General features: G+C 38.0%; 1 protein-coding gene across 1 annotated transcript in view; it reads left to right on the forward strand.

The window, feature by feature from the left end:
- The window catches only part of LOC136884951 (venom protease), a 138,096-nt gene extending 125,132 nt beyond the window's left edge, over positions 1-12,964 (forward strand). Inside the window, exons 7-8 of the mRNA XM_068230011.1 lie at positions 5,066-5,217; positions 9,417-12,964. Of these exons, the coding sequence (XP_068086112.1) occupies positions 5,066-5,217; positions 9,417-9,581 (317 nt within the window). The 3' untranslated portion in view covers positions 9,582-12,964. The remainder of the gene's footprint in view (positions 1-5,065; positions 5,218-9,416) is intronic.
- Positions 12,965-15,539: the final 2,575 nt, after the last annotated feature.

A 15,539-nucleotide genomic window follows, 5' to 3' on the forward strand; every position in this document is an offset into this window, starting at 1 on the left:
TCACTCAGAAAGAAAGAGAATAGAGGCTTTTGAAATGTGGTATTACAGAAGAAAGCTGAAGGTGAGATGGACAGATTGAATCATGAATGAAGAGATACTGAATCGAATTGGTGAGAAGAGATCATTGTGACTAAATTTGATGAGAAAAGATAGAATGATAGGACACATCGTAAGACATCCAGGACTTTTGCAATTGGTTTTTGAGGGAAATGTAGGGGGTAAGAACGGTAGGGGTAGACCAAGGTATGAATATGACAAGCAGATTCGAGCAGATATAGAATGCAGCAATCATGTAGAAATGAAAAGGTTAGCACAGGAGAGGGTGGCATGGAGAGCTGCATCAAAACTAAGAAATAATGTTAGGTTTGGTCCACCCAATCAATACACATCAATACACAATACAATCAATACATATGTGTATTGAATGGGTGGACCAAACCTAACATTGTTTCATAGTTTTAACTGTATCAATACAGATCTATACATTGAAGTTCATAAATTGCACGAGCTGCATCAAACCAGTCTATGGACTGACGACTCAAACAACAATAACTTGCATGGCAAAATCTATTGTACTGTGTATACTAGAAATGAGATTTTCTATCATTATTGTTATGTCCCCTCTTTACATAGAAGTAATATTGCCAGAGGTATCTGAAAATTTGTGAAAACTGTTGGGTGACCAGACATACACTTTTATCCGGACATGTCCTTCTTTATAGACCACTGTCCATGGTCTGGGTGGATTATTAAAAGAAATATCCTCTGGTTTTTAGTGAATCTGCTTATTTTGGGGTAATCTGGTATACTACTTCATTTTTACAAGTATTCTTTATTATGCAATGGCAACATCGATATCATATATATGAGGGCTGATCAACAAAGACTGAGACTGATTTTTTCTTGTAGCTTCCATGATCATTTCCTATCTGTAACATAAATATTTGAAAAGAGTGTGTCTCTGTGTATAATGTCCGTAGGCGGCAGCACTCTCGTATCGGGAGGTTGGTAGTAATGCTCTATTTTGTAGACGCTATGTGCATTTCGCATACCAGACAGTGGAGGTGATGCGAGAGGAGCAGTACAGTGCAACCAAATTCTGTTTTTGTTTAAACCATACAGCCACTGAAACTTACAAAAAGCTGAAGCATCATTACGATCCTGAAGGAAAACAAGCCAGCACAGTGTGGAAATCGAAAAAAAAAAGAAAAAAAAAAAAAAAAAAAAGGCAAAAGTTGTTCCATCTGCAGGGAAAGTGATGGTGATCATATTGTTTTACTGTATTGGAATGATTTATCAGGATGCATTTCCCCCGAACACTACTGTTACTATTGGCTACACTGAGGAAGCACATTGCAAAGAAACGACCAGAGCTTTCTCGGACTGGGTGGCGACTTCATCATGACAATGCACAGCCTCACATCGCAAATCAAGTCATGCAGTTTCTGGATCGATTCAACATTACCTGTGTACCACAACCACCTTATAGCCCTGATCTTGCACCCTGTGAATTTTTTAAATTCCCATCACTAAAGGCAAAGCTTAGGGGCATTCGATTTGAGAATTCTGTAGCAGTGCTCAAGAAAAGTGAGGCGATTCTCAAGGACTTATTTCATTACTGTTTGTATAAATGAGTTCTACCAAAGGATGGTGAGTTGCAATAGTAGCTCCAGTGTACAAAGGAAAGTGTGATAAAGTGGATAATTATAGGCCAGTCAGTTTGACATGTGTGGCTTGGAAGTACTGGGAAAGCATCCTTACCAATTATATTAGACACATCTAATGGTTTGAGAGAAGGCAGTTTGGGTTTAGGAAAGGTTATTTCAGAAAGGCTCAGCTGGTAGGATTCCAGCAAGATATAGCTGATATTTTAGATTCATAAGTCAAATAGACTGGATAGCTACCAAACTATCCAAGACTTTAGACAGGGTAGATCATATAAGACTACTGATGAAAATGACGGCTATTGGACTAGACTAAAGAGTGGTTGAATGGGTGGCTAAATTTCTAAGAAATACAACTCAGAGAATTAGAGTAGGTGAAGCATTATCTGATTCTGTAATAAAAAGGGGTGTCCCAAATAAGTATTATTGGACTTTTAAGTTTTCTTCTTCTTCTTGCTAGTTGCTTTACGTCGCACTGACACAGATAGGTGTTATGGCAACAATGGGACAGGAAGGGGCTAGGAGAGGGAAGGAAGCAGCCATGGCCTTAATTAAGGTACAGCCCCAGCATTTGCCTGGTGTGAAAATGGGAAACCACGGAAAACCATCTTCAGGGCTGCCGACAGTGGGGTTCGAACTTAAGAATTTTTCTACAGAATATATATGAGGGGGGATCAAATATAAATGGGGTTTTATTTTTTATTTAAATTCATTTATTGGAAAACACAAGCAATTACAATTTATTTTTCCACATAGTTTCCTGCTTTGGAAAAGCATTTGTCCCAGTGTATGGGCAACTTTTTGAGGCCCTCATCGTGAAAGGAACAGGGTCATGTCACCAGTCAGTTGCTCACGAAGTCTTCCAAACTCTCATCATCTTCAAATCGTTGCCCTCCTAGAGCTTCTTTAAGCGGTCGGAACAAATGGAAATCACACGGCTATAAGTCTGGGCTGTAAGGAGGATGATCAAGTGTAGTCCAGTGCATTTTCTGTAGGTTGGAGACAGTTAGAGCTGCAGTATGGGGCCATGCATTGTCGTGGAGGATGATGACCTGTTGAATCGGTTGGTCTCATCTTTTGCAGTGATATGCAACCCTCGCCTTGCTCAGCAGCTCACAGAATAAGCAGCATTGATTGTGCATTGCTCATGCAAAAGAATCAATCAGCAAAATGCCTTGCTGATCGAAAGAAACGGTTTCCAGGAACCTTGCCAACTGACAGTTAAGTCTTGGCTTTCACTGGTGCTGCTTCCCTTTTCCTCTACCACTCCTTACTGGCTTGTTTCAATTTGGGAGTGTAGTGGTGGACCCATGCTTCATTGCAGGTGATGATCCAACTAAAAAATGCATCACCTACTTCTGCAAACCTTGCTGTTCTTTTCTGACAGATGTCCAAATGTCTCAACTTCAGATTTTCGGTCAAAAGGCCTGGGACCCATATGGAACACACTTCATGGAACTGTAAGTCATTTGTGATGATTGCTTGACAGCTCCCATAACTGATTCAGACTTATGCTGCAATTCCTGATACTCTCGCTCGCCGATCGTCGTCAATAATGTCTTTAACCGCACAAATGTTTTTGTATGTAATACTGATCTGAGGACGGCAATCGTGTTGCTGATTTTACACACGTTCTCGTCCTTCCTTGGTCTTTTTATGCCAGGCAAACACACGTGTCCTTAACAATGTTACCGGGTGAGTTAGTCAAGCGGTTAGGAGTGCACGGCTGTGAGCTTGCATCCAGGAGATAGTGGGTTCAAATCCCACTGTTGGCAGCCCTGAAGATGGTTTTCCATGATTTCCCATTTTCACACCAGGTAAATGCTGGGGCTGTACTTTACTTAAGCCCACAGATGCTTCCTTCCAACTCCTAGGCCTTTCCTATCCCATCATCGCCATAAGACCTATCCATGTCGGTGCAACGTAAAGCCACTATGAAAAAAAAAATCAATGTTTGATCACCAAACTGTGCAGTTAAACTCTGGCAAATTTCCGCTGCTATAACTCCTTCACGAGCAAGAAAGTTTATAATTATGCGTTGCGCAGTGGAGGGGTGCACCTGTTGCTCCAACATCGTGAGCGTTACTGACGAAATGGTGGGATATATCTAACAACATGCTCTCCCCACTCCTAACGGTCCCGCCTAAGCATAGCAGAAGCACTGGGCCAGTCCTACCAACTGTTGATGTTCAGGAACAAAAATCTCATTTATATTTGATCAACCTTCGTACATGTGAAAGGGGTGATTTCTCTGTGGTTGTTACATTCCTTCTTATCACCTTTCTTGAATAATGGGATAATTAGACACTTACTCCAATCTTCTGGGACTAATTTTTTCTTCCATATCTCTCTAAGATAGTCTTTCTGACTATTGTACTTCTAATGGGTCTACTGCCTTTACATTTCTGTTGCAACCTGATCTACTCCAGGAGCTTTGCCACACTTCATCTTCCATGCAGCTTCTATTTCTGCCATGATTACGTCTCGCTTTTTTTTTTTTTTTTTTTTCATTCTTCTATGAACATTTAGTACTTGTTATAAGTTCTGTTTTGGATAAAAAGGAACTGATAAGTGAATTTGCAAGAACAAAATTGAAATGAAAGGCATTTTAAACCAAAATCATTTATTGGACTGTGCAAATAATTTAGTGCTTGGTAATAATGTATTTTTGCATACCATTTGTCACTGAGTTAGACACCTTATTTGGAAATAACGTGATTTTGAAATATACATGTATGTAGAAGTGAGTTTAATTTTTTAGTCATTGTATGATATTTGCTGAATTATTTGTCGTATATATAGGCATTGTTAATATTCTGTAAGTTTTAGAGAAATCTTCAGTTCAGATTAAAGTATTAACACGAACACTAAATAGTAAGTCTAGTTATTTGATATGTCCTTTATTTGATATCACAGAAAAAAAGCATTTCTTAGTGGAGGGGTGCTGTTTTCTTAATTTACATTGGTAGTGGGCCCAATTATTATAGATCTAGTCCTGTCTACAGCATTCATATTCATACAACCTTGAATTCTTTACTGCCGGGCTGAGTGGCTCAAATGGTTGAGGCGCTGGCCTTCCGACCCCAACTTGGCAGGTTCGATCCTGGTTGAGTCCGGTGGTATTTGAAGGTGCTCAAATACGTCAGCCTCGTGTCGATAGATTTACTGGCACATAAAATGAACTCCTGCGGGACAAAATTCTGGCACCTTGGCGTTTCCGAAAACCGAAAAATGAGTTAGTGGGATGTAAAGCAAATAACATTATTTCATTTCATTGTTATTTCATTGTTAAAGAATTTTCATCTGACAAACAACCTATTCTATAATTTAATTAAAGAGTTTCTTACCATGTATCACCTTGGACATAAAAAGCATATCTCAACATTCTTTATTCTTCCTAGGTGGACCTTCAAGCTCTCGACTTCTACAAGCTCAGCTTCCGGTTGTTAACAATGCAAAATGTAAACAAGCTTTTTCAAGATTCAAATCTGCAGTCATTGATGAGAGAGTCCTGTGTGCAGGATATGAGATAGGAGGACAGGTCGCTTGTCTGGTTAGTATGCTTATGGTTATGTTATCATAAAATGTATTTGTTTCTGATTAGTTTTCAGGATGGATTTATACAGACTTTCATTGATGAACTTTGTACTTACTCTTAAAACAGTAATCACCACTACCACCTTAGACCTCTCAGATTCCAAGGGATGCATTACAGTAACTTGTACATCATAGAGATAAGTAAGTGTTATGTAATCAGAACAAGTCATCCCCAATAGGTGACAGAGCGTAGCAAATGTGAATGGAGTTGACAGTTAGGTTGGAACCGAGGATATATTTAGAGAGGGAGGTCCAGAAAACCTCAAAAATTTTCTCTGCCTTTCAGAATGTACATTTTGTAGTGGTATAATTTAAGGACTATGTGAAATCACCGCTACACCAGAAATTTGATTATGTGGAATTCATAACAAAGGGGGAATGGAAACTATCGTTTAATCTTGCCCCAAAAGAAGGGAACTCTGCGATAGCTAATTGTTGTCCTGTTGGGATTCTTATTGGTGCAAATTGTAATATAACTGTGGGCAATTGTTTCACCATTGGACTTTTATCTGAACGTTGTTGACTATGAGTTTGTTATTGGGTAGCTCCGCTGCTCGATAGTCAACTGTTCTGCATGGCGCGCCCTAGCGGCCATTATTCCAAACGAGCACTTCTGTTCCAGCGGTCGGCTAGTGCAGGCGTCATGTCGCTTGGCTTGCTGCCAGTCACTATGGCAGGCAAGAATGATTTGAAACCACCGTAAGGTGATTGTGAAGGAAGGCGTAGGCCTGTGTAATAACATTTATATGAGGTGCTGTAATTGCAACGTGTGTGTAATTGTGGAATACAACCTTTTTCGTGACTACGAGTGCCTGCAGTTGAGTACAATATTTTTCTTGGGAATATTTTGAACCAAACTGTATAAGTGAGTAGTAAAAATAAAAATTTCATCTTTAACAGTCTGGTAAGTGATCGTCTGGCATGATATTAACTCCGACAGACTTTCAATGTAATCTTCATGGTATAATTCTGCAGTGTGTAAGACATCAACATGGCTTCCTTCATCGATGTTTTGAATTAATTTTTCTTTGGGTGACGCCTTTTGAACCACAGCCTCGACATACTACTTGCAGAAGAGCAATGTGTATTCGCCAAATTATGTTCTGAGAAGATTCCCGTGTGAAACCCCTATGATACGCTGATATTTAAAAGTGGCATTAATAATAATAATAATAATAATAATAATAATAATAATAATAATAATAATAATAATAATAATAACTGCTTTCCATCGAGAACTCATAAAATCTAGTCGTGAGCAAGGTGCTTGTTTCGTAAGCAGTCTTGTCGGTTTCTTCTCCCAAATCTGCTTGGGTTAATATTATATTGTGCCACATCTTTGTGATGTGATAAAGATGGGTTCCAGGCTGTAATAAATGCAATGTTTCGAAACTACTTGGTAAAAATATTAGCTGCTGGACACTCTCGCAAATTTATATTTGTTAATTTGATATTTTAGGTATATTCATTATATTTTCTTCCTTCTGAAGTATACGGAAATTGCTAATGTTCATACTATTATTGTAATATCGATCTTGTGACCGTTAGGTTGAGTTATGTTGATCTTATTTGTGATTCTCGGTCGCATCTTGCATTATTGAATTCCGCTAATCTAAATATGCCCTATCAATTATGTTATACTTAAACAAGTGAATAATTTTTATTGATGCACTTACTTATGCTTCACCGGAACAGTGTGGTTTAAAATGATCTGCTCTTTGAACTGGAGCTGTGATATGTGAAGGTGTGTGTAGTCTGTTGTATCATTAGCCTCATAAATGCAACTGTATATTTAAAATTATTTTAAACCCTAGTGAATACTGAAGCGTGCTTTGGATCGAAGTGAATTTAATTTAATTTTCCCTTTCAAATTAATTTATTATTATTATTATTATTATTATTATTATTATTATTATTATTATTATTATTATTATTTTGAAATCTTCTTTTCCCTGAATTTCTATTAATGTTACTGATCTGGAGCTTCACTCCATTTCTGTTTCATTGTTGTTGGTATGCTTTCATTTGTTTTTCTGATAACGGTGTGATAAGTTTTCATTGTAGCGGTGTGAGTGTTTTACCAATACTCGTGACGTGCAGACGTTCGTTGTTGCATGGCGTACCTGTGTTGGTGATGTGATGAACTGGTCACAAGATGAGTTTTAATTGTTTCTACATTATTGTGCTACCTTATTATTATTGATTTCCTTCCGTAATTCTTTCTTTTTCTTTTGATGTAGGTTCTTTATTAATTTTAATTTTTGCCTTCCTTAATGTTTCTTGAGGACATTGTTAGTGTGTTAGGGGATGCGGTTGTAGGTTTAAATTTGAAACGCTTCCGTATTCACTGGGGAATTTCAAAAATGTAATAAGTTATCATTTTGGGGAATTTTATTGGCACGCACGTACCCACAACTGGTGCACCTGCATTATTTATGACTTCCCTTAAGGAAAGATGGGTTCGAGCTCGAACAACCAAATTGTAATTAACAAGTAAATTGTCACAAACTAGCTAATTGTAATGAAGCTTTTAAATCTACTGAAGTTAATTGTGCCTTTGAAATATTGTTAAATTTCTTCTTTAAAAAATTAGTTGTAACTAATGGTACGGGACTACGATTGGTGGTTTTTCTGTATATGAGCCTTGTCATCAGTTTTCTCTTAAAGGATAATGTTTTGTTTTTATTTTCTTATATTTTAAATTGCACCACCCACACTTATTATTCTTTTAAATCAAATTATATTTTGGTCTTTTTAAGTGTGCCTGAGTGTGTCATTATTTTGAATTGTTCTACCTCATATTCCTTCCACCCTCTGTTATGGTTGTTAACCTATTGGCTTCACCCAGATTCCCATTGCTTCCCATTTCCTGTGTTTGTGTTCTATTGAGGCCCTTCTCTAAGTAGCTGGCGTGATTCACACTGAGAAGAGCCTCTTATCTCTTTGGTGGTTGCGCTAACAATCGTGGACTTGGGCTGCGGTGTTGTGCCGCCTGTTGTTTGATTGCCCTCTTCTGAGATTGTTGGTGTGCCACAATTTTAATTATGAAGAAATCTTGCAAGACAGAAAAAAGTTAAAAGTTACGTTGGGGTTAAAAGTCAGGTTGTGAGTTTCACAAACAGGAAAAGTCCTCTCAGTTTTAATTACTGCATTGATGGGGTGAAAGTTCCTTTTGGGGATCTTTGTAAGTTCCTAGGTGTTAATATAAGGAAAGATCTTCATTGGGGTAATCATATAAATATGATTGTAAATAAAGGGTACAGATCTCTGCACTAGGTTATGAGGGTGTCTTGGGATTGTAGTAAGGATGTAAAGGAGAGGGCATATAAGTCTCTGGTAAGACCCCAACTAGAGTATGGATCCAGTGTATGGGACCCTCACCAGGATCACTTGATTCAAGAACTGGAAAAAATCCAAAGAAAAGCAGCTCGTTTTTTTCTGGGTGATTTCCGACAAAAGAATAGCGTTACAAAAATGTTGCAAAGTTTGGGCTGGGAAGACTTGGGTATGTTCCAAGCTGTCAGTGGAGAGATGGCGTGGAATGACATCATAAGATGAATAAATTTGAGTGGTGTCTTTAAAAGTAGGAAATATCACAATATGAAGATAAAGCTGGAATTCAAGAGGACAAGTTGGGACAACTACTTTTTTATAGGAAGGGGAGTTAGGGATCGGAATAACTTACCAAGGGAGGTGTTTAATTAATATCCAATTTCTTTGCAATCATTTAAGAAAAGGCTAGGAAAACAACAGATAGGGAATCTGCCACTTGGATGACTGCCCTAAAGGCAGATCAGGATTGATTGATTGATTGATTGATTGATTGATTGATTGATTGATTGATTGATTGATTGATTGACCATATTTCTGACAAAGCTACAACATTATGTTATATTGTCTTTTTGACAAAAATGTGATCTAAGTTAACATTTGTTGTTTTTTTTAATAAGTTAGTGCACCTGGCTAGAGATGCAGGGATCTCAGGTTCAAATCTGGAGAATTTGTGTAATTGATTCTCAGTTTATTTGAAAATTACATCTAAATTCACAAATGTCATCTTATAATACCAAGGTGGTTGTACTTGACCTGTAATATTGCAGTGCATTGTCTTTAGAATACAAAGTCTTTTAAAAGCATTATACTATTCATTTACAGGGTGATTCTGGAGGACCTTTAGTAATGCCTGATGAAGACCGAGCATTCACATTCTATCAGATTGGAGTCTTTTCTTATTACTATTGCTGTGGAGAGCCTGGAATTCCTGTAGTATACACCAGAGTAACAGCCTTCTTGGACTGGATCAGTGACAATGTACAATAGAATAACAACAGAACATATTCATGAATATTACAAAAGTATTTTATTTTGTAATTTATCTACACCACCATGGGAGGGAAGAGGAATAATACAATCTAGAACTTTTAGAAGACGAACAATGAACATAATTAATTATCATATTAGGTTCTAAATGAATTATATAACTGGTATTATTGGTCTGAAAATTATTTTCTGTACATGTACAAGGCTGGAGCTTGTATTATTTTTTGTACCGTAATCAATGAGACATAAGGAACAATTAATGTACGATACGTGTGCCAGTTTATAAAGTGCATGTAAAATTATGTTTGGTGTCAGGTGTGTGTAAAGAGGAGGAATTTTTGTTCTGCACACTAAAATGAGGAAGGGAACTGTTTGCACACCCTATGGCAGGCCTTGATATTTCTTTCTCACGACTCACTGATGCCAGAAAGGATCCTTGTTTAGAGTGTTAGCATCGAGCATTCTTATCTTGGTCCCCTGTCAAGGCCGGCATGACCATTCTGAGCTCTCGTTCCACCGGGGAGTTCTGGCCTAGGTAAAAGGCAATTTTCTTTAGCATGTCTTAACTTTACGGGTGGCTAACACAGGATTTCTATGGGGCAGTCCCGTATCTGCGATGATTTAATTCAGTCAAACTAGTTCTTTTCAGTGCTATGATACGCAGTTTGTTTTCGGAGCAGGCAACCTTGATATAATACTTGTAAGTAACTCATGTCATTATAATTTTCTTTGTTTGCCTGCTTCTCGTAGAATAGGACTAACCCACTCCATAAGGGAATTTTGAATTCCCAAATTGGTTTGCCATTGGATATGTCACCGCCTCATGGTACGTATCTATTATAGGGAAATAATAATTGCACGGTTATGTTTTCAGAATACTCTTGATGTTCTATTAAATTAATACCTTTTGCTAAATAATCTTCCTTTCTTCAACTATTGATTTGTTGTGATTTAAAATACACTTTGGTGATAATATTTTAAGCCTGATGCCAGTTTGCATCAGTAAGGATATCACTCGCGTTCTGAGGGTACTATGAATACTCACATGCCTATGAGCATGGTTGTCAGTTTGATTCGGTTGACTTATCAACCTTGAAAGTAAATGTTGAATTTCTTTGAATCATTTTGCAAGTTTTGGTGAGCAGTCGGCATTAAATATCCCCGTTAATACCCTTGAAAATATTACTATAATAATTATAATTTCGTGTGGTTCTAGCTGAGTGCAGCCCTTGTAAGGCAGACCCTCCGATGAGGGTGGGCGGCATCTGCCATGTGTAGGTAACTGCGTGTTATTGTGGAGGGGGATAGTGTTATGTGTGGTGTGTGAGTTGCAGAGATGTTGGGGACAGCACAAACACCCAGCCCCCGAGCCAATGGAATTAACCAATGAAGGTTAAAATCCCCGACCCGGCCGGGAATCGAACCCGGGACCCTCTGAACCAAAGGCCAGTACGCTGACCATTCAGGCAACGAGTCGGACGAAAATATTACTAATTAAATATTAAGGAATTTTATGTTTATTAAATTGTATTTTAGAGAACCTGTTTGTTTTGCTCAAGAGGGCATCACCAAGTTACGTTCCTGGCAGGGTTGTGCATCACCTGCCACATCCTGTTATCCATCTATTCATATTACCTTTAATGATCCTTGTTATGGGCTATTTTCCTCTCTTTCTCCTGTTTGTTTATTATTTTATTGTTTTTATGTGTATAATGTTACCATGTGATACATTTGTTGTTGTTTCTTTCCCCTTAAAAGGTATTATCACCAAAGGGTATTTTAAATCACAAGAAATTAGTGGTTAAAGAAAGAAAGGAAGGAAGATAATTTAGCAAAACGTATTAATTTAAAAGAACATCAAGAGGATTCTGAAGACATGACCATGCAATTACTTCCCAATAATGGATATGTACTGTAGGGTGGCAGCATATACAACTGTAAACCTACTCTAGAATTGAAGATTCCCTTATGCAGTGGGCTAATCCCATTCTATCAGAAACAGGCAAACAGTGACATGAGTTACTTTACAAGAAATATGTTACAGTTGCCTGCTCCCAAAATAAACTGCGTATCATAGCACTGAAAAGCACTATCTTGACTGAATTAAATCATCAAAGATGCGAGGCTGTCCCATAGTATTCCTGTAAAGTTAAGATGTGTTAAGGCAACACTCCGGAGATAAAAATCGTTGTTTTGGTCATTTTAGTGAAATTTTTTATATGACTGAAATTGAAAGGATTGAGTTTTTTTCTTGTCATGAAGTTATTCCACTGAATTCAAACAATTTGACTCTGTAATAATGCTTTGCTTGCCAATTGTAATTTTACATTTAAATCCCATTTTTCTCCCATAATGTTCTGCCAAACATAACAAAATTTGTATGGTATATGTATCACAGCTATATTAAGAAACCTGCATATGGAATTTTTGATTGCAGAATTTTTTCAACTTGTAGAGATTTTTGAGTCCAAAATTTTAGAACATAAAAATTACACAACGTTTAGTACGATATATCTCCTTATATAAATTATGTACAGAAAAATCGATATGTAGTGCTTTTAAAAGAAGTATTATCTACCTAATTACGAATTTTCATTAACATGTTCATTAATTAAATTTCATGAAATCAAATGAATTAAAAATTTCAAAAACAAAAATTTATTTTGGAAAAACTATTAATTGTATATGAAATAAATGTTTATGATATCTCTACTTTCATGTACGTGACATTCCCACAAAGTTTTGTGAAAATCTACGCAATAGGTAAAAATACCTTTTTATCTCCGGAGTGTCGCCTTAAGGAAAATACACTTACATTATCCTTTTACCTAAGCCAACACTCCCCGGCAGAACGAGAACTCAGAACGGACATGCCCGCCTTGAGGGAGGACCTCGATGAAAATGAGCTTCACTAACTTCGCGTCTTCGGATATACCCCCCCCCCCACTTTTCACACATCACCCTTCCAAAACAAGGGAACTAAACGACCAATCACATGTGGAATTCTGACAGAGCAGCGTTAGCATGTTCTTAGATGAGGGTTGAACATTCTCACATCCTCTGACACTTGTTCTTTCTGGCATCATTTCTACACTCTCTGATACTGACCAGAACACACTAAACAAGGGTCCTTTCTAGCATCAGTGAGTCATGAGAAAGAAATAGCCAGGCCTTCCATAGGGTGTGCAAACAGTTCCCTTCCCCCCTTTTACACACATGTGACCCCAAAGATAATTTTATATGCACTTCATAAAATGGCACAGTACCCTATCAAAGGACTTGCTTCCATGTAGCTATTTTTCAGTCTTGTTCACTTAGAATGAAGTGCATAAGAAAATAATGATAGTTAAATTAGCAGATTTAATAAATATCACTGAACAATACATTTAGATTTATTTTAATAATAAAAATGGATTGGGTTGCTTCATTCAAAGGTTTGGCAATTCAGTAAACTCCTTTCCTTATCACACTAATTCACTCATTATTTTTGGCTGTATACTGGAAGTACATGCAGTATAAATTTTACCATGTATTTGTTTCTCAATTCTGAGAAAAGCCTATCAATTTTGCCAGTTTTCCAGTATGGCTTGAATAGCCATTAGTTTCGTGGTCTTTGTCAGAGAGTACTTTAACCACATCAATAACAGTGTTCTTGTCTTTGTCGACAGCTCCAAGTAGTAACATCGTAAACCCTAGAATAGCCAAATTGAGTTACGATCATCACCAAACCTATTACTTCAGTATTTTTCCCCTGTATAAAAATCGTTTCTCCTGCGCCCAAAACTTAGCAGCAGTAAAGGATCATAACGTCTTCTCCTAGGAGAAAGGTAGCACAAATAAAATTGTAGCTGTAATGACGGTGTTAATACTTGGAGCCGCCAATATGTTCTTCAAACAATGGTGATAATGTTTCATTTTAGGGGCATTGGGTGTCCTAATTGATAATCTAATATTCTGAGTTCATGTGAAGTTTGTCCGATATCCTGTATGACTGTGGTACCTGTGTAACAACTAGAGAATAACAGATACACCTTAAAAATACTTTATAGCCTGTGCAAAATGCACTTTTGTTTACAGCATCTGCATATTATCCAAGTGAGGTTTTTCTTCTCTGTTCAATTTTGGAAGTGTTTCTCATTACTGCAATATTTTTGGCCTTTAAAATACAAATATTTTCAAAATTTGCTATAAAATATTAACTTTCTTCCTTGAGAAGTGCATAAAGCTTCTGCATTGTTGTGTCCTTTGTAACTTTCATATATTCCTGGATGGGCAGGTGTATACATTAGAGTAAGTTATTTCGTCTACGAAGATAGGTACCATAGGTGATGTCTTCATTCACCTGGTTCCACAGTTCATCTTTGGTGGTTGGCATTGGATCACAGCGCCGCACCCGTCGTTTCACCATATTTCACATATTTTTGATTGGTGACGAGTCTGGTGATCGGGTGGGCCAGGGCAGCAGTCTGACATCCTGCGACAACAAGAAAGCACATGTTCGTGCAGCAACATGTGGTCGCGCATCACCATCATCATCATCATCATCAATGTCCCACTCCAGTCGCCCAGGTGTGGTTAACAAGCTTCCTCCACTCTTCCCGTCCTTCCACTTTTCCTGCTCCATTACTTCCGCTACATCCAATCCAGCTTCTCTAATGTCCTTCCAAATCTGATCCATCCACATTCTTCTCAGTCTTCCAACTGGTCTCTTTCCCCGTAACTTCTCTTTCCAATTTCCTTCTTGCTACTCATTCCTTTCCCATCCTTTTTATATGTCCAAACCATCTCACTCTTGCTTTCTGTATGTTCTGTACTAACGGTTCTATATTTAGCCGTTCTCCGATTTTAATATGTTTAATTCTATCTCTTCTTGTCCTTTTAACCAATGTTCTTAAAAATTTCATTTCTACTGCTTGGATCTTACTATCTTGTCTCTTATTAGTTACCAATGTTTCTAGTCCGTATATTAGAACTGGTATGAAATACCGTTTATACAATGTTAATTTCGTTCTCTTGGGTACTTTGTCATCCCATAAAAGCTCTCTGACTTGATGATAAAATGTTGTACCTTTACTTAGCCTCTTATTAATTTCAGGGTTGATTTCATTACTTTCATTAATAACGCTATCCAGATTGTAAACTGTTCTACTGTACTTTCTCTAACCGTTCTCCATCTATGCTCACTTGGCTTCTCTTTTACTCTTTTTGTGCATTGTCCTGCTCAGCTAGGGTGTCGTGCAAAAAGGGTATGGCTACGAGTCGCAGGATATCATTCACGTAGGTCAACCTGGTCACAGTGCCCTGGACACACACTAACTGTGATATGTGGTTGTACCCAATAGCACCCCATACCATAAGACCTCGAGTTGGCGCTGTATGTCTTCTGCAAATGCAGCCAGTGTGATGCCTCTCCCCCTGTCTGCGGTGAACCAAAATGCGACCATCATTTTCAAGCATACAGAACCTGAATTCGTCCTAAAACACTGCCGACGTATTTCGTCCCACATGAGCAGCAATTTTCTGGATGGATGCATCACGTTCTCTCACGCCAATAATGCGCCCTCTTTCAAACTCACTCATTTGACGGTATGGTTCTCGCATATGTCTGCGAGGCATCCTTCAGGTCTTCTGAAGTTACACTGATCCATTACCTTCGGTTTATAGCGACAACAAGAGCCTCGGGTACATTTTACCAGTCAGTGGTGGTGCGCTGAGATATCGTTGTGAACCTTGAACCTGAAGGCTGACATGGTTCAAAAGCTGATCATTTCTTCAGAACATACTAATGCACATGTCCTGTGAGTATGAACTTCCCATCTCTAGTCTGAGCCTGAGCCTCGCAGCGACAGCAGTGGATTTTAATAAGATCCCCAACCTCATTGGGTCCTTTATACAATTTTAACATGGAGCCCTTTCGGGCGTAGACTGTTTGGTAAGTTTTTGGTAAAAAATTCCAGT

The sequence above is a fragment of the Anabrus simplex genome, chromosome 13 (assembly GCF_040414725.1).
Source record: "Anabrus simplex isolate iqAnaSimp1 chromosome 13, ASM4041472v1, whole genome shotgun sequence".
NCBI classification, from domain to species: Eukaryota; Metazoa; Arthropoda; class Insecta; order Orthoptera; family Tettigoniidae; genus Anabrus; species Anabrus simplex.